The sequence below is a fragment of the Danio rerio genome, chromosome 9, assembly GCF_052040795.2.
Source record: "Danio rerio strain M-AB ecotype USA chromosome 9, GRCz13ab, whole genome shotgun sequence".
Lineage (NCBI taxonomy): Eukaryota > Metazoa > Chordata > Actinopteri > Cypriniformes > Danionidae > Danio > Danio rerio.
The window spans coordinates 24,133,630-24,154,730 of NC_141029.1; the positions used below are offsets into that span (position 1 = coordinate 24,133,630).

The 21,101-nt window shown below is 40.4% G+C and overlaps 1 protein-coding gene and 1 long non-coding RNA gene across 2 annotated transcripts in view; both read right to left on the reverse strand.

The window, feature by feature from the left end:
• Positions 1-21,101, reverse strand: part of LOC147842349 (uncharacterized) — a 736,864-nt gene that overhangs the window by 467,729 nt on the left and 248,034 nt on the right. The gene's annotated exons all lie outside the window — the stretch shown is intronic.
• crygm2d5 (crystallin, gamma M2d5) lies at positions 18,487-19,300 on the reverse strand. The gene is given in 3 exon segments (NM_001044863.2): positions 18,487-18,793; positions 18,893-19,135; positions 19,233-19,300. Coding segments are annotated over 3 exon segments (522 nt in total). The 5' UTR covers positions 19,239-19,300; the 3' UTR covers positions 18,487-18,520.

The window sequence follows — 21,101 nt, forward strand, 5'->3', positions numbered from 1 at the left end:
TAAACAGCGAGATTCGGCAAGTGTCCGACTTCTGGTGTCATTTTTGAGCCCTCCTCTTACTGCACACGCCTGCTCTCGTTTACAATGCAGTCAAGGCGAGGCGTATGGCAAGCCGTTTTAACATTTACTACTTTGTTTTGACTATCCATAAATATATTTAGAGATATCTCTAATTATATTTTGACTAGTCATAATTATAATTCGACTAGTCAGAATGACAATTAGAGATATCTGCAATTACAACTGTACTAGTACGAAATCATATTGGAGGTATCTGCAAATATATTATGACTAGTCATATTCCTCCATTGACTTCCATTGAAAAATATTTGCAGATATCTCTAAATGAATTTCAACTAGTCACAATTGTAATTAGAGATATCTCTAACTGAGTTTCTACTAGTCATAATACATTTAGAGATATCTTTAATTCGTCATATTTAGCGATATCTACAAATATATTTGAAGATATCTCTAATTAATTTACTACTAGTCGAATTACAATTGTAGATATCTTGAAATGGAATTGTGACTAGTCAAAACTCATTAAAAGATATCTGCAATGTAATTAGAGATATCTCGTTTAAAGTTTTGACTAGGAGGATCATTCTTTGGAGATATCTGCATTGAGCTTTGTGACTAGGAAGAATATAATTGTAGATATCTTTAATTAACATTGTGACTAGTCAAAACTCTTTTGTAGATATCTGTATTGTATATTCAAATCACCTGCTTTGCTAAACCCCGCCTAAATTATTACGCATTTGGTATTCGAGCGTGCCAATAGGCCTTTTTCACACTTTCTGGTTCCGGTGTTAGCGAAACAGCGTCCCAACAACATACGGTTTCAATGCGACGGACTAAGAAAGAATGGCAGGGTCATCTCATCACTGTGATTGCTGCGTTCTCGGCTGCTCCAACTCAAGAAAACAACACCCTTACTTTAATGACCAAGATCTCCCGAAAGAGGCGGGACAGAGAAAATCATGGATGACAATATTAGAGGGGTTGAATGTCGTTTCAAGTTATATGCGGGAGTACGTTCGTATGCTGTATGCACTTCAAAGCGGAGATTATCATGTTTTATTAAAGACTGGTGGTCTTAGTTTTATTTTGATGAGTAATTATAATAGAGACAAAACTCCAATTAAGCTATCTGCCTTCTACCAACAAGTGCTCATTATGGTCATTCATCTATAAGCATGATTTCTCCCCACTTTGTTGTTATTTTGGAATAATAGACAATTCATACAAATGCAAATCTCGCAAAAATGCAAAATTATTTGTTTAGTCAGTTATATAATAAAGATGGCAGGGCCGGCCCAAGCCTTCAGGGGGCCCTAAGCAGGATTTTATTTGGGGCCCCTTTGGTGCAAACAATATGATAAATTATCATCAATCCTTGATAATTCGCACACTATAAATTTAAAACAAACATTATTGATTTTGTTTGCTGTAGCTGTGTTGCTTACATCATAAAATATATGTTTTAAGACAATTCTAAATATTATTCTGCAGAAAAAACTTCCTATTGATCCAACTTTTTACATGACTATTTGCCAAAAATCTAAATAACACGAAACATTAATATGGGCTGGCAGAAACAAAAGCAGCTGGAAGTAGCCAATAACATACTTATTTTTATTATTATTCAGGCACAAGACGCTGCCAAACAGTCAAACATAGTGACAATAAAGATAATTTCTTTTCTAATTGGATATAAATGTTAATACTGAAAAAAAACATATTGTATTTTGTAGTTCAAATAACTTAAAACATCTATTTAAATTAAAATCAAACTAAATCAGGAAGCATTTTCTAAACATACTCGCATATAAATCAAATTGATAAATATGTACAAAAAAATTTCAGTTCTCAGAAATAATTCTAAATTAAGTGATTTTTTTTTGTAAAACAAATTAATCTGCCAATGAGATAAGTAAAATAATCTTATTTAAAACATAAAACAATCTTTTTTTATTTACCCTAATTGTCAGATTATTGAGCATTTTTTAATGAAAAATTCACATAATTTTGACTAAAAATCTTTCTAGAAAATGTTTATTGGTTTAAGAATATTTAGATATTTGGACTACAAAATCACACAAAAACTATAAGAAAGAAAATAATTTTGCAGTGTATTACCAACTCTAAATTGTATAAATCAGAAGCTTATTTTTTTTAATCGCCAAGTTCATGAAAAAGCATTTTGCTGCTTTTCCTGGCACTGCTGCTTCAATCACGATATCAAAGATTCTGCGATATATTGACAGATCACAAGAAAACCAGCCACAATATATCACAATTTTGGTAAATGAAGGGGGAAAATGCATCAAAAATTTATGATGAATTTCTTTTATAAACACGTATTTATAGAATTGCAACAATGTAAAACAAGTGCTCATCTGTCAAACAAGCTTAAAATTGCTGATGTGCAGAGAGCAGTTTATGACTGAAGAGAGCACATCTCTATCACAGCAGCAAAATCTTAATTTAGTGGAATATGCATTTAAGAAAAAAACTGCCAAAATAGTAATTTATTGCAATTTATATACACTTATTACAACTTGACCAACTAATTTTATGTAAACATGGAAACATTTTATGCTTAGCCCTGGATTATTTTTAATAAAAAAATTTTCAACTGATCAGAATGCTCTGAGAGGTGAGCACAGACTCCTCTGAGCACGTATGTTTTCAACAGTGGAGAACATTAGTTATTTACTCACATATTTAAGTAATTCCCCTAATATTTTTTGCCAAAATACCATCTACAAGATTTTGACATGGTCTGTAAGAGTGAAATAAACGCAATTAAATGTTTCTAATTAAATGTTCATGTCCTATTGATATCTTTATATATTTTGGCGGAGTTAAAAAGTTTGAGCGCATAAGAAGTTGCACTGGCCGCGGGCACGCGCGAGCGATATAGCGAAGTAAAAGCTTGTCTGTTAGAAAGAAACTAGTGGCAAAAACGGGGGAGCTGGATGTCTGAAACACACAAATACATTGGCCCAGCTTGGACAGAAGAAAGTGTCTGTATGCCTGAGATATTCACCATTGCAAAGGCTCATCTCTCAGACTCAGTGGTTTACATGACGCTGGTGTATGTCTAAAGCAGGTCGCACACCAGAAGCGCCGCTCGGCACCGCGACACGGAGCGTACATGACAGTTTAAAGTATCACACACCAGACGCGCACATTCGAATGATATTTTACATGAAACTAATCAGATGGCGCTCTGTGGCGTGGCTGAAAAATGAACTGCGTCCTGAGCCGTCGCCGGGCGCCGCCGACAGTCGCCGTCTTGCGGCGCCGGTGTGTGTACCCTGATAGAAACCTATGTTTAGAATTCCAAAATGCTTGGCGCTGCGCGGCGCTGCGCTGCGCGGCGCCGAGCGGCGCTTCTGGTGTGCGACCTGCTTTATGATACGCCATTACGGGAAACGCCACCTGGTGGCGGCTGGGTGTACTGTAGCTAAAGCGGTTATCTGCTGCAGTCGGTGTTGAAAACTGATTAATTAAATCCGATCTTTTTGTAAATTTAGGTAAATATCTTGGCGCCTGAGTATGTATCGCGGTCAGAAATAACACTATAAATAGGCATATATTTTGTTCCACCACTAATCCACAAATTAACAAACTAAAACGAAAGTCACACAATAATTTCAAGCACTCTTGGGGGCCCCCTGGTGGCCACGGGGCCCTAAGCAGCCGCTTAGTTCGCTTATGCCTTGGGCCGGCTCTGAAAGATGGTATACTTTTCTTACAACGGAGTCCTTTTTGCTTACAAAATCTCAATAACCCAGCAAGTTTTCTACTGTTATTGGTTCAATTCATTTAGAGAAATCATATTCATTCATGTTATTTAGATGTATTAATAAGACAATCCTTCTGATGCATTGTCTTTTGATATTACTAAATCTTATGTCTGCCAATTTTGTTTTACTAAATACCAAAAGTAATGATAGAGCTATTCATACTCTTTTCCAAAAAGAAATGATTACTGTACCTTATATCCAATTTTATGTCTTTATTAAAGGGTGTATTAAATAAGTTTGGCTGTTACCACAGAAATATCATGTTAGAAATAGAATTAAAGAAATATCCTATAAACTTATCCACAGGTTTTATCCAGCAAAACATTGTTTGCAAAAAATTAAAAGTGGGATTGATGTAAATTGTATTTTTGTAAGGAAGAGGAGACAGTTTTACACTTATTTTGATATTGTACATAGTCAGCTTATGGGGTGAGGTGCAAAAATGTATTAATAAATTTTTTTTTGTGTTCAAAACCTCTTTCATCATTATGGAAAAATGTACATGGGCTTGATTATCCTAATCCAGAGGAAAATTGTTTTATTTATTTAATTTGCTTATGTTGTTAACAAAATTGTACATTCATAAATGTAAATTTACTAATATGGAACCAGATTTTAAGGGATTGATGACTGAAATATGCTTTTATAATACCAGGATCAACTCTCTAAACAAGAAACTCGACCCACTTTAAAATGTGTGAACTCTACAATGTATTTCATTATTGTTATATTACATTTTGTATTTTATTTATAATAACCCCCTGGCATGTACATTTTTGTATTGTAAAATGTTATTTGCTGTTCTTCAAATAAATAATAAAAATGAATATTATCCACGAGTAGGAGCTAACGTGTTTTCAGACTTGAGAAAACCTTACGAGCATTAAACAACCTGTAATGAATGGGGCTCCTGCATTGCCCGATAGCAACTCGCCTGCACAACTAACTCGCCATTCACGATATCTGACTCTGAAAAAAAAGGAAGGAGGGGGTTAGCACAGTATGCAGACGGGACTACTGACATAAAACTCATCCTGCTGGATGTTAAATAGCCAGGTTAATCTTGCGTACGAATGGCTTGAATGAGCAGATCTTATGCTGTTGGCTGTGCACCTTAAATGCTGTTTTTTATTTAGGAAGTTTTACACATTCACCCAACAACATCTTCCTGTCCAAATTATGGCAAAGTTGACCGTGAGAAAGTCATCCGCTGTCACGAGGCTGTCATGTCTCTGCGGCTCTTAGCGAATCCAGAAATATCGATACTTTAGCTGCGTCCCAAATCGCATACTTATGCACTATTCTACGCCATTTTGTAGTATAAATAGTGTAAGTAGTGCGTTCAAACTGAAAACACTAAAAATAATAAGAGCACTTCAATTACCCGGATGATGCACTCATTCAGCCGCTAAAATGAAGTGTGGAATGATGGACACTTCACGCACTCAACGACCACAGGTTTGCTTACGTAGCGGAAGGGGCGGAGCTATCCGACGCACATGTTGAATAACTTTATTTATTTTGGATGGTGAAAGCAAAATTCTCCTACGAGAGTGATTATAGCGCCTCCCGATGGTGAATGCGGCAATACTCACAGCAGGTTTTATTTGATAGTTTGGTCATTTATTTCAATGATTTGGCAACCGTCAAACGTCATCAGGGAAACGGTTTGAATTTCCGCTTAGTAAAAAAACATTAGTGTGCCATTTGGGACAACACTACATACATATACTTTCCTGTTGAGTGTGTAAGTGCATAAGTACATAGTGCATGAGTGCATAGTGTATAGTGTGCCATTTGGGACGCAGCTATTGCTTCGAAGGGCGCTTCCGGTGTTAAATTCCGCTGTGAAAAGGTCTGGGGAGGATCTGTGGGCGGAGCTGAGGAAATGACGTCACTCACGCAGATTTGACTAGGATCAATAGCAATGCAGATATCTTCAAACATAATTGTGACTAGTCGAAACGGAATTAGAGATATTGAGAAACCGACGCGTCATCATTGTACTTGCAGTACTGCGCTACGTCGCCGATTTTGATCTCGCCCAAAAAATCATTTTAAACCCGGAAGCTGAAATTAGCTGACAGAAGCTCAAAATTACCCAGTTTTCCCCACAATTAAAGCTGACAGGTGCTAACAAATCTGTTAATATAAAAAAAAAAGTTCTCCAGGGTGTCCTAAACCTTTAAAGCAGTGTACTGATGCTTTGGAACGTTACCTGATAGATTCAAAAGACCAAATAGTCGTTAGATAGAGAAAAGATTAACTTATATCATGTTTAACAACTATAATGAGACATGATCCAGCGGTACATTCTTGATAAACTGTACGTGCACTGGTCTCTGGGGATTTTTGCTCAAAGCACCCGCTGACTGCTTGGAGCTCAGATGCAGTACCGCCGCTCCCTACACGCAGAGTATGCAGGCTGTGTAGGGCCTCAACTCCGGAGGGGGGCACCATCTTGGCTGCTCAAATTTTATTTTTTTTTATATTTATTTACTAATATCAACATAAACTGAGTTTACATCAAATATATATTGATAATAAATTGTTAAATCAGTTTAAAAAATAATTTTATGATGTACGCATAAACAAACATGTGACGTAATTTTTTCGTGCACGCGCATAGCCGCTTACGCGTGGCGAGGCCCGGTCCTTTTATCCTTGCGGCTGCCAGCTGCATATAAATATAATAGATGCAAGTTGCAGGTTCATGCCCGGGAAAAGACAACAGCCGTCTGGAGCCGAGAAGAGGAAGAGAGTACAAGATGAATCGCGTGAATCACTTTCAGGTAACTTCCGTGAATCTGGAAAACTTATTTTTGGTTATTCAAGTAGGCTATACTAGTGAGGCTAACGTTTAAATTTCGCCACAACTGCTATGCATTGTGCTTTAGACAGGCCATGTTTTATGACTTCGCGTTTGCCCCTCTTCCCCATGTTGCTGATAATTACACAAACTCAATTATTGTTATTAACTTGTGCAGTACTCTACAATTCTGCTTGCACGCCAACAACTGTAAATACACATGCACTGCACAATTATTTCACTCTATGTATTATTTATTATTATATTTATTTATTATTATAGTTATTATTATGTTTATTATTATGTGTATATAATTTTATATTATTTCATTCTTTGCAGACTGCAATTATCATTGTTCATAGTTTTATCTATTTCTTTACATTTCTCATTGCTGCTGTTGTTATTGCTTGTATCACTGCAATGACAATAAAGTCTCTTTAGTCTTTTTTGTGCATTACAGTATGAAATAACAAAACTGAGTAATATTCTGTGATTTCTGAAAGATCAATTATATAAAATGAGTCAAATTACTGTAAATCACAGGCCAGAAACCATTTTTATTATATGAATTCATTAATGACTATTTTTTCTGAATGTTATAAAGATTTTTTTTTTAATTACAGCAATTAATTCTTGAAAAACACAAATGTCTTTGATTTATAACGAAAGCAAGGGTCAGCTTTTGTCACCATAGATTACAGTGTAAATTAAATCCACATTTTGGTTGTAGTTTGTAAACATCATGAAGAGTGCTTGACTAGCCCGTTGTTTTAATGGTATGTCATGAGTTTTTCTTTAAATGACTAATTTCTTCTGTATTGTACATGGAGGTCAATGCTGAAGTTTGCCACAAAAGAAGATGAGGTGGCCTGACCAACACTGCTCCAAAGACACCAGCAGCTGCACAGGTACAAGTACAGGATGCAGCACTGAGGACCGTCCATCTCTACAGGTACAGACAGGGTTTATTCCTTATCTTTTGTAAATGTTTGAAATTTGGAATGCTTTTGCAGAAGACATGTCAGTATTTATTTTGATGTAAACTATTATTTTTGTTATGTAAATATGTGAATGTTTAAGTATAATTTGAGTCTTTAGATGCATATTTATGTACATAAATAAATAATTACATGTTTAAATCTTTGTGTGATTTTGTTCCTCTGTGGGGGCACTACAGTAAAATTTCGCATAGGGCACCCTTTTGGCCAGCAGCGGCCCTGCTCAGATGTGTGCATGTGCTGCAAGCGCATGCCAGAGTATGTTTGGTTATGTGATGTGCGTTTTAAGTGGAATAGTGTGGACGGATTCCTTTATAAAACTAAGACATTTCTATTTGTATATTTATTTTTGTTTAGAGCAATTGGCAGCGTGCCCTACTGAAATCAACTAAAGTTTCTAATATCTTTTTTGTACCTTTTGGAAAAGCTTTCTAAAACTTTTGTTATTAGGACATCCCCAAAATGTATGAAAATGGTTAGCATCCTGTGAGCTGCAGTATCTCCAACAGTTTGAGTCGCCCAGAAATGAGCTTTTATATGATTTGGAGTAAGGAAAAACAAATAATATTTCTGCAGCAAAATTCTCTCCAATATATAATAATTTAAATTACATGTATCTTCAAAATGATCAGCTAAGATAGAAATATCACTTTCTTTATCCTATTTTTCTTAAATGCTGTTGTGATTACCAGCTGTGTAGCCCTCGAATCACTGGAGAACACTCCCTGTCATTCACTCGAACCACATATCCCATCATGCCCTACAGTCACACACTGTAAGGACACCATTGCAACAATAGGCTTACCTGTGTTCTTCTCGCACTTCCTGTTGGTATATGTCCACTTCAGCCAATGCAGATCTTACTCCAGTCAGCTTTCCCATGGAGGAGACTTCCATCAATGCCCATCATGTTCACTTCTCCTCACGCTCACTTTTCTAACAATCCGCCCACCGAGTTCCTGGCTCATACTTACAATATAATTAATGTTAGTTCTTCTGTCCTCAAAATAATTAGTGCCAATCCACCAAGAGTGGCTGCCATTACCTGCTGATCTGCCAATTTCTCCTAACTCAAAGTCTCCTGATCCATCGGGGTTGTCTGACGTGCCAGTGCTTTCTGTTTCAGAGCCTCCTGACTCACTAGGGTTATCTGATCCTTAAATGTCTCCTGATCCAGGGCCTCCTCAGCTCCATGCTCTAGGACAGTGGTTCTCAAACTTTTTTTCATCAAGTACCACCTCAGAAAAAATTGTCTCTCCAAGTACCACCAAAATGAGCAGTATTGAACTACAGTAGCACAGTAGGCCCAGTAAAGCAGCCACAACTCTGCACAGTTGAAAAACGTGGTAGATCACCTCAGAAATATAGGCTATATGTCATATATGGCATATTATATACATCATTTTTCATAAATTTTGAAATGTGTGTAGCATGTACATGACATATTTCATTCCTCCGCGTACCACTAGAAGGAAGCATGTGTACCACTAGTGGTACACGTACCACAGTTTGAGAACAACTGCTCTAGGACCTTCACATCTCAACACTCCAGGGCTTTCTTCGCATCATGCTCCAGTTGCACTTCTGCTGCATGAATATGGCCCTTCATCCCTCCTTCTTGTCCATCTCCACTCTACCTCCCTCCTGGACTGTATTTAGTGTCTGGAATCTGCTCCTAGAGGGGAGGCTCAGTTGGGATCACCAGCTCCTGGCTGATCACTGGAGAACACTCCCTGCCATTCACTCGAACTACATATCTCATAATGCCCAGCAGTAACAAACCGGTTTCAAGTGACCTATTAATTACACCTACACGGCTGAAGCTGATCATGTTTAATTACTGAGATGATAAATACAGTTTTAATTCTTGCAATCTGTCTTGACCTTTTGGCCTTTTTTATTTACTGTTTGGATCTGCCTATATTTGCTCTGTGTGTTGGTTTTCGACCCCTGCCTGTCTGACTATTTTCTCAGTAAATACTGTATTTGGATCCATATTTGAATACACATTTTAGCTTAAAATACTCTGTCATATTCTATTTAAACAAACACAAATTTAAAAACTGTAAAGGGTATATATATAATTTTTTTTAATATATTCATAATTTCAACAAAACAATCTTTTTGTAAAATTGGTGAAACAGACGAGTACTGTCTTTTGCCAATGTGATGAGGAAACTCATTGGAAAAAAAACAGCTGATTATCCATGAATATTTGTCCTATAGACATGAGAGACATATCTGCATAAAACCTGAGTGTGCACTTTAAACAAACCAACTCCTTTTGAAAACAAATGTTGCAATGCAGAATTCACTCGCCAGAGCTCATATGCCTTCGTCAATAAAATGCTAATCATGATGACATCCACCTGAACTTGTGAACGCCTATAAACAAATACATCGATGCTTGGTAGAAGGTTTGTTTCATTTTCACTGTCAGGAATAAGTTGGAACTATGATCCTTATGACCTCGTAAGACCACTGTGATCAGATGCTGCTTTAATCAGTAGATGGCGTGTGTTACACTTGTTATTAATTTATTAATTTTATCAAATGAACAAGTCAAAAATTTGAAAGGAGCTAGGGTTGCAATTATTTCTGCAAAAATTTAAAAGGTGTTAAAATATTTTGATATAAAGTAATTGTTTTTTTAAGTATTACTTAATTTTGTGATCAAAGCTTTCATTATTAGGTTACTTCAGTGTCTCTGATATCTGAATATATTATAAAATTATTAACAATGGATTAACGCTCAAGAAACAGCAGAGAACAGCACAAATTAAATCTGAAATCTTGGATATCGGGCACCAAATTGTCTGTCATTGAACTGGCTCAAGGGCCTATACCAGGTGTGGGCAAACTTGTTCCTGGAGGGCCAGTGTCCTGCATAGTTTTGTTACATCCCCAGTCTGATCACGCTGTCTTTTTGTGTGTGTTTGTTTACATGTCACGAGCGCACGTGAATGTTGTTTTGATCTGTCACCTCGTGTTTACCTAAGGCATCCCTCCCCCTTGTTACCCAATCTTTCTATTTACATAATTGATTCCACTCACCTGCAGTCCATGAGTAGCTCTCCTTCTGCTCTATTTATTCCCCGTGTGTGTGTTGTCTTGTGCTAGATCGTTATTTGCGAGTGCGCTTACGCTCAGCCACTCGTGTCGTGTCCTGTCCTGTCTTGTTCTCTCTTCCTCTCTCTCTGCGCTATCCAGTGGGATTTCCGTGTCGCTGCAACGCCAGGTCTTTACATCCAGTGTTGGGTCTTTTTTCCTCATCTCCTTCTGTTCCAGGCCGGACTTCCTCTCGCTCTCGGAGCCCGCCGGCCTTCTCCAAAACACCGGCTTCCTCTCTCTCTCACTCGCTGCTCAGCATCCCCCACACGTCCGCCTCATCGAGCGCCCCCTGCCGGGTATAGTTGAGAAGGCAACTGAATTTCTGTTATTTTTGTGTGACTTTATTCCGGCTGTTTTGTTTTGTTTTTTCTTGTCTGAGGATCACGAAGGGGACGACCTCCACCGGAAATATTTGTGCCAGGACTGTTGTCAGTTGCAGACAGCCCAGATACCTTTTTGTTCCGCTCTTTTTTTCCTCCTGGCTGTTTTTTTTTTGGATCTTTTTCTTGAAAGATATTTTGTTTGGATATTGAAAATAAATTCCCCTGATTCTCTCAAACCTGCATTTGTGTCTCTTTAAGAACCCTGACAAGTTTAGCTCCAACCCTATTCAAACAGACCTCATTATAGAGTTCAAGTGACCTTGAAGACACTGATTAGTTTGTTCAGGTGTGTTTGACTAGTGTTGGAACAAAACTCTGCAGGGACGCCGGCCCTCGAGGATCAAGTTTGCCCATCCCTGGCCTATACCATCACCATTAACAGAGCGCCAATTGACTCGAATGGCTGCGTTAATACTTTGGCCACAGATGTTCTACTATCCTTCAGCTAACTAGCAAATGATTCATAAAATCCAACAAAGAGCCTTTACAGAATTTTCAGCGGGAACCGTCTCACAAGACTTTTGAATGACTCCTTGTCATGCGTTAGTAATATGGAACATCCTGCCAGATGTACAATTTTGTAGAGACAAAGAGAAATTAATGCATATGAATGAAAGACAATCTCTTAAAATGCTAGATCTAAGGCGGATCTATCTTTGAATAATATGCCACAGATTTACTCATATGCTGTGTTTATTCCAAACAACCAGGGTAATCAATGTGTTGTTTTAACCCTTATAGCAAATTAAAATGATCTGTATGTGTCTGAAATGTATAATGTCTGGTATTGAACGAAAACTAGTGACATTTGCAATACATTGGTGTAAATGAGAAACTGGTAGGACAAACAGTATTCGTCTTGTAACATTTGATGTAAGATAGTTTCAATCTTGCAAGAGTTTTACCACGTAAAATCTAAATGCAGTCTGTTAATTATTGACCTTTCCTACGTCGGTATAGGGTTTGGCCCTGTCCTTCATGGCAACTGCTCATTGAAAGACAGTGCCATAGGGATGGACCAAAACAGGTCACTTAAAAACACCCTACAACAAAGAAACTTTGCTTTTTGCGTTAGCTGACTTGCACATGCTATTGCTTCTGCACCCGTTCGCCTGCTCGGACACCACGCTGCCATGCGATTTGGTCACCACGAACATCCCATGCAAACCTCTTAAAGGGGTGGTCCACTACGATATCATATTTTAAACTTAAGTTGATGTGTAATGTAGCTGTGTGAACATAAACATCTCAAGCATCTCTGAATGTAAAATGCAAAGCTCAATGCAAAGCCTACAATGAACTAATTTGAGAGAGATCCGGTGCTGATGATGTGCCAGCTGGGATGAATCCTAGAACAGGGCGACGTGGCATCGGTATACTTGCTACATTCCCATCGAAGTTGAAATCCTGGAGCAACATGAACCATCTGGTGACACCAGCATTGTTGTTTTTTGCTGTTGCCATTCATTGTAGCGGGGCGTGGTCGGTCACCAGGATGAATTTCCTGCCCAGAAGGTAATACCTGAGCTCCAGGATTGCCCATTAATCGCCAGGGCCTCCTTCTCCACCGTTGCGTACCGGGTCTCTGCGGGGGTAAGCTTCCGACTCACGTACATGATGGGGTGTTCTACATCGCCGTGGACCTGGGAGAGGACCGCGCCCAGGCCCGAGTCAGAAGCGTCAGTTTGGAGGATGAAAGGGCAGCCAAAGTCAGGTGCGTGCAGTACCGGTGAGGATGTGAGGGCCATCTTCTGGGTCCGGAACGCGTCTTCCACTGCTTTGCCCCATTTTATCCTCTCTGGCTGCCCCTTTCTGGTCAGGTCTGTCAATGGGCTGGCTATGGATGAGAAGTTAGGAAATAAAACATCTATAGTAGCCCGCTAACCCCAGAAATGCACGCACCTGGGTCTTGGTGGTGGGTTGTGGAGTTTCTTGGAGTGCCCTGACCTTGTTCTGTTGTGGCTGTATGAGACCTCTTCCGATGTGGAACCCGAGGTATTTGGCTTCGGCTAGTCCCAGGTGGCATTTCTTGGGGTTAACTGTGAGCCCAGCCCGTCGAAGATCTAAGAGCACCCTCCGTAACCGGGATAGGTGTTCCTCCCATGACTCTGAGTGGACGATGAGGTCGTCCAAATATGCTGCTGCATATGGCTGGTGGGGCCTCAGCAGGATGTCCATCATTTGCTGGAATGTGGCTGGGGCCCCGTGGAGCCCGAAGGGAAGAGATCTGCCTTCTGGTTAGGTGAGAGTTGCTCACCTATTTGGAGGATAGGGGGGCTCTCTTCCGTAAAGGCGACTAGGTGGCCTGGAGCTGCAACTAAGTTCTTCATTAAGTTGATGTAATAGAGTTGTTCCTCTTGTCTTCGTCCTGGCTGACGGACTCGATAGTTTACCGGCCTTACCCTTTCCACCACCGTATACGGTCCCTTCCATGATGCGAGGAACTTTGAGGTTGTGGTGGGTAATTAGGATCATCATGAAGGGGGTGCCCTGGTCGGTCAGTATCTCCGCTGATATTCCCAGTCGACTGCACAGCTGAAACAGCTCCTTCGCGATCGCAGATGAGGGGGTTTTCCTCAGGGGGATCGCTTCTGGGTATCAGGTAGCATAATCAAGGATAACAAGGATGTGTTCATGTCCCCGGGCCGACTTCGGCAAAGGCCCTATCAAGTCCATACCGATGCGGGTAAAGGGCACATAAACGATGGGTAGCGGTTTTAGAGGGTTGGGGGGTGGTCATTGGGGAGACGTTCTTTGGCAGGTGTTGCACACCTGACAATATCTCTTCACTTCTCTGTCCAGACCGGGCCAGTGGAATCGATCGCTCCTAAATGCCCTGCCATCGGGTGAGTATGTGCCAGTTCCAGAACAGTCTCCCTCTTGGTCCTCGGAACGACCAGTAGTTTCTTCTTTTTCTCCGGCCTCTCTGTGACACAGTACAGCAGACCATTTTGTACAATAAAATGTGGGAAGGGGTGAGGGGCTGGGAAACTGTTCTTTACCATCTATAACTCTCACTTGTGGCCAGTAGTGTTTGAGCGTCTGATCTTCTCATTGCGCTCTCCCGAAATCGCCTTCTGCGGTTATCTGTTGTAACAGATCAAAATACAAATTAGCTGATGTTGATGACTCACCCCCTCTGTCGCTCTGGGTGGCCATCAATGCTGGTTTGCGGTCTCGATGAGCCCGTGTTTTGCTCTTCTTCTTAGGACGAGCCGATAGAGCATGATGGTGTGCGAGGAGTTTGTCGAACCCCGGCCAGTCTCTGCCCAGGAGGAGGGGCACAGGAAGATCTGGAACCACCCCAACTTCGATGTGCCAGCTGCCTGGTTTAGCCGCAATGGTTACTCTCTGTGCAGGTACATAGCGGGTATCTCCATGTACACACGTGATCGGGATTCGACCTTTACCTTCATAATGGTGTTTTAGGGTTTTGGGGTAAACCAGAGTGATGGCGCTTCCTGTATCCAATGTGGCTGTTTGTGTTTTCCCTTCCAGAGAGACTTTACAGGTGGGAGCTTCGGGAGGGATGTTGCGGTGGAACACGCAACCTGCTGTCCAGGTTGGGGTCGAGTGTATCGTCGGCTCTGTGGGCATCGGCTCATCCATCGGGCTGGGGACCGCTGGTCTGCTGCCTGGCCACGCTGTGCCCTCCACCAGTCGCCAAGGTGCGTTCACCCTTCGGGGTGGCAGAGCCGCTCTCTCCCCCGTATCCCTGGCAACATGAGCTTCAGCCAGCTCCACCGCCTCAACCAGGGTGGCCAACGATTCAGGGTTTCTCATCCTGGTAAGGGTGCGTAAGCGTTGAGGCAACGCACGCATCATCTTTTCTACCACCACTTTCTCAGCGACCTGGACCGCCGAGGTATCTCCTCCCAACAGCCATAATCGCCCCAGACGATAAAGTTGAGCTGCTTGGGTACGTACCGGCTGTTTCTCATCATAAGACCACTGTGAGGACTGCTGCGCTGCGCTAATTGCGGAGAGCCCCATTCTGGCTAATATCTCCTTCTTCAACACTTTATAGTCTTCATTTTTAGGTTGCTCAAGTGCGAAATAAGCTCGTTGAGCTACTCCAGTGAGGAATGGAGCCAACAACCTCACCCAGCTTTTCTTCGGCCAGCATTCTTTGTTGGCAATCACTTCAAATGTGTGCAAGTATGCGTCTATATCATCCAGGTCGCTGAGTTTTATGATGTAGCGTTGCACACTTATTTCAGGAATCGGGTTGTGTCTGGCCGCCTGGCAGAGCTGTTGTTCCAGTCTGTCCTGTCTGGCTGTGAGCTGCTCAGTGATGGTTTGTTGCTTGCTGGAAATCTCCGCTAGGTGGAGTACTACCTCTTCCAGTGACATGGTTTACAGTGACAGCCGTGTAGGAGAGAGCGTGAGTGGGAGAGAGAGAGCGGATGCCTGTCTGGAACACAAAGAAAAATTCAGCGGTTATTTCTTCTTACTAGTAAGTGTTTTTTCTGAATTTTTCCCTCTATTATGCCCACATTCTCCACCAGTTGTAGCGAGGCAGAGGGAAAACACATACACAGCGACGTTGGGTTACAAACAAGTCCCCGGAGGGTGCTTTATTTACAAAGTGAATAGAATCAAAGTGAAGAGAATCATGTTAGAATGACGCTTGTCTTCCTCGTGTGTGGGGCTGGCTTATATGTCTCTCCTCGTAATGAGCTCCAGCTGAGATCGATCGGTGCTGATGATGTGCCAGCTGGGGTGAATCCTAGACCAGGGCGATGTGGTATTGGTATACTCGCTACAGTATATATATGTATGTATATATGTAACAATACGCGTATTCGTATTGAGACTTTCAGTTCGGTACGCATTACAAACCGAACGATTAGACTAACATCTAAAAAGATAAACGGGAATAAGTACAAAATATAATGTTTTCAATGCAACAACGCTTAACATGGCATCCCAAATGACGTGGGAGACAACATGCTGCCTTCCCTGCTGTCATGTTAAACAGTAGACCATCGCTTTTGAACTCAGAATATCACTTTATTAAAGCATGCACTCATTAGCAATCTTGCTAGCTTCTGTGTCAGCCTGGCTGCTCGTGCTGGCTCCTCCCCCGTTGCCCCAGCAACCCTGGACCCCCGACACAAAAGAGCCAACCTCCAAACACTATTCCAGGCACGTGCTACGCTAGCTCGCAAAATGGCTACTAACGTTAATGTAATCCCAGACATCCCAAGTCTCCCTGGAAATCTTCTGGAAATTGCGCGTATACACACACACACACATATATATAAACTTTTATGCACATCAGTAACTTGCCAGTAATTTAAAAAAAAAAAAAATTTGTATGTCCCTGTAAGAAACCGTTGTAAATAACTGGAAATCCAGAAGTTCACAAAGCCTACTTAAGAAGAATCCTCTCAAATGGTGGACTTCTACATTCCAACTGGTTGCCCCTGAACCACGTAATAGCTCATTTCGGTGTGAATACACAGTAACATAATTGTAAGAATCAAAAAATCTGGAGGATTTTCATTGTGTACAGCATAATGGTGCAAGCCTAAGTTGAACAACCAAAATCTCCTTAGGTGGCAATATCACCACATGGGTTCAGGACTACTTCGGCAAACCTTTGTCAAGTACCTCAATACATAGTTACATTCACAAATGTTAGTTAAACTGTACTTTGTGAAAAGGAAGCCCTATGTTAACGCTGTCTAGAAGCGCTGTTGAGCTTGGAGGCATCTGAAATGGACAATCACACAGTGGAAATGTGTACTGCGGTCAGATAAATCAGTATTTCATTTTTTTTTTTTTTTTCTTAAGGGGAGAATTGGACGCTGTGTGCTCCAGGCCAAAGAAGAAAAGGATCATCCAGACTGTTAACAGGGACAAGTGCAAAAGCCAGGGTCTATCATGGTATTGGATTGTGTCAGTGCCCTTTGCACTTCTGTGATAGCATCATTAACGCTAAAAAGTACATAGAGATTTTGGAGCACAATATGCTGCCTTCTTTTCCAAGGATAATGCAAAATCAAGACAATGCAAAACCATATAATACATACATTAAAAAGTCCTGGCTGTAGAGGAAGAGGATAAAGGCACTTGACTGGCCTGCCTGCAGTCCGACGTGTTGTTAATAGAGAATGTGGGGCACATTTGAAGTACAAATGTGTTTGCAGAAAGAAAGCGACAAAATTACACCTGAAACACTTGGGGTTCTATTTTTACAATCCAGAAGCAAATTCCAGAGCGCAAAAGCATGAAGGGCATCTAAGCCCACTTTTTCTATTTTAACAACCAAAAAAATCTGCTCTGTGGTGTAACAAGGTTGAGCTTATTCTCTTAATGAGTTATAGGTGTGTTTTGAGAATAAATCAATCAGAGTCTCATCTCCCATTCCCTTTAAGAGTCAGTTGCGTTGCGCCATAGCACATTTGCTATTTACATGGCAGACTTTGTAAGTAGAAAAACTGAGCACTTCACCTGCAAGAAAACAGTTAAACAGACCATCTGCCGTGCGAGAATGAGAGAATGAGCCTCTTCATTCCTTACTTTTAATTTTACTCTTGTGGATAAAGAAACAGTGTTGTACGCATAGACATCCATTAGCATTTACATAATTATTTTGTTTGTTAAGCGCAAAGATTTGTTTCAAAACTGTTTCTAAATTCATTTATAATTTCCAGCAAACGAATAAATTAACAACAATAATGAAGTGTGGTAAAAAAATTATTTCCAAATACACATGCTATGCCCCATATGATCTAAATCAGGTGGGCACATCTAAGCTTGTTTTTAATTAAAAAAGTATAAATATGCATATAATATATAATACCACTACTAATAATGACATTATAAAAGCAAATTGTCATGAATAAACTGAAAAAAGCCTTGATTTTTTGCATTTTCCATACCATCCAAGCTTTTTGTGATTTGGGGTTGTCTTATATGTTTATTTCACTGATAATTTAATTTGGGCTAAAAGCACTTTACTTTTGATGATTGAACAGGAGTTTGATGACTTTTTGATGACTTTGATCTAAAGTTTAATGACTAGTTGATAAATTTAATGACTCAACTTGACTTGGACTTGCCAACCTCGAATTGGGACTTGAATGGAAAGAGTTAAAACTTGCTGGTAAATTTCTTGTGACCTTTTCTTATTCTAGGTGACAGATTTAGGTGCTAATCTAAATCAGAAATTAAAAGTTGTACATTCAAAACACCAATGAAGTTATCCTCGCTGTGTGATGTGATCGCAGAGCAGATATGATTTTAATTATTGACGACAAACAGTGAATATCACACAGGCATGTGTAGTTTTAAATTTTTCATGTTTCTTCTGTATTTTTCCATAAGATAGTGGGAAATATTTTCAGAACACAATATTTAGTGTTTTATAGAAGTTGTTTTATTGAAACACTAGTACCAAGAGTCCATGATACGCCTCATGCTCATGAACCTCATGCCACCATAATTGCTGAAGTTCCTGTACTGTCCAGGCCCAAAGTGCCACATCCTGCCTCTGTAGTGGGGCTGGTCATAAAAGAGCCAGTGGCCGTCCATCACATGACAGGACTGGCAGTGAGACATGCGGTAACGGTCCATGATGTTGTCACAGTCATCCATCATCTCGTACATCTGACCTCCGAAGTTCTCCCTCTCGTAGATCCTCATTCTGTAGGATCCCCTGTACTGTAGTGCAACATGAGTCTGTTACTTTCAAGTTTATCAGACAACAACATTTTAACAGTCAAAAAATTATTATCGTATAATCCTCAAAATTGAAATTACCATGGGGATCATACGGCAAGACCTGATACAGTTGCTCATTCCAAACATAGACATGTAATCAGCATACTCTCCCCTCCTGAAGAAATATCCACTGCCCATGTAGTTGGGCTGATCATACATCATCCAGCAACCACTGTCCACTCTGCAAGAGTGACAGCGGCTCATGTAAGAGTGCATGTCACCACAGTCGCCCATACACTCATAAGAGCGACCCTGAAAATTCCTGTCCTCAAAGAAGGTGACCTAAAAAGTTCAAGTATAATGTTATGAAAAGTTAAAAAACTAAAATAATTATTTTTAAACTTTCACTGTATAGAATGGGTGCTAAAATGAGGTTTACCTTCATGTTTGCGTTGTCTGATCCTCAGTGGTTCCACAAAGGAGAAGCTGAAGCTGATTCTGCCTGTTGACTGACTGCTGTCACCTGCCTTTTTATACAAGCCCAAGACTAAAGACTACACAGTCCCTATTGTTACTCAGTTTCTGACTATGCAAGTTGTCAAAGAGATTTTTCTAGCTAAAGAACTACTGGTTATGCAGTTCTTAGTTCTAAGATTTATCTCTTTCTTTTCTTCTTTGTTTTCATATGCATTTTTAAAATTCTGAATTGGTCACGTGTAGTGTCCTGGTTAAAAACAAGTCTTCCACTGATGATTCAACGTTTATTTATGGTTCTCATTCTGTAAATTCATCACACAACAAAGCACTATGAACCACGGTAAGAACTAGAGAAAATAAAACAAATTCATTTTGAAAGTCACAGTACCACACAATTAACAAAATAAGCAAACAAAGCAATATCTCATGGCAAATCATTTAAATAAATACAAATCATTGCTACATTGTTCTCTATAAAACCAGGAGCTAAACGCACAAAAGGAATCCATTAATTATGATTTTTATAAATTATTTTCTCATCATTGCCTCCTGTGTCCTAGGATAGCCTTCCTTGCATCAGCCGCTGTCACTAGTCAGACGGAGTAACTCTGGTAACCTGCGCTCGCAAAGCAGAGCATTGCTCTCTCCGCAGGAAATTTCCCTGCCAAACATGGCTCTAATAAATGCTCAATCTTTGGTGAACAAGACATTCTGCTCAACGACTTCTTCATGATGCCCAGTCTGGATCTTTTGTTTGTCTCCGAATCATGGACTAAGGTTGGTGATTTAACTCCCTTCCTAGAATTGGTTCTGGATGACTGTATATTTTTTAATTCCCCCTTCCCCAAATAAGAATGGTGATGTCGTAGTGATTATTTTGCTTGACTCTCTTTTTAGACCGTTGCTGGTCTGTTTCAGTGGATGCATTTATTTGCTTTAAAGTTTAGCTCTTGCATCTCGACTGAAACGGTCCTGCTCTCCGATCATAAGCCGATTCTATTGTTTATGTCTCTTTTTACACTCCTTCAATTTACTAATGACACTGTAACATTGTCTCTCTATTATTCTTCTATGTTTAGAGCCAATTTTAATTAATGTTTTATAGAAACATGTTCTCATCAATTTCTGGATCTACCGTTGATAGTCCTGGATGCTGACCAACATCTCAGTCACCTAAATTCTGCCTTTTTCAAAGGAGTCAGACAAGATGAGGAGCGGGTCTCAGCCCATGCACCTCTTTTGCCCAACCGGAACCGAGTTTCTGGACTCACACTCCTCTTAATTTCCCTCCCTGATGAATTCCCCGGATGAAGCACTTCTTTTTTTTTTTTGGATCAGGCACCCTCTGGCATCCGTGCAAAGCTGTGGAACCTCCATGGATGGTTTCTAAACACAGCGCGGAGAACTTAGATGACCTATCAGTTGATGGTTAACACTGTCACTCAGGCTAGAGCACCCTTTATAGGCTAGCCTATGTCCTGTAGTGTAGTCTATTTGTTGTGTGGAGCCACTCTCTCTGAGAAGAACCCTGGACATGCCAGATTAGTGTTGTGTTTGAGTTTTGTTGAGGAAGAGGCAGACCCAGCTCTTCAAATGTCCTTGCACTGCGCTTAATGTGACACGTAGACCATACCTCTCTAAGCAGCTTTTATCTGTTATGATCTGCAGAAGGGAAGTACCGTATTAAAACAGAGGTTGGTCCATTTTATAGGTTATGCCATCGTCCTTGCTTTGTGTGCCGAGGCACACTGTGTCCCCCAGGACAGAGCATACTTAAAAGAGCGGTGCCTCCTTTTTGGCGTGAGTACATGGCACCTCTTAACAGATTATG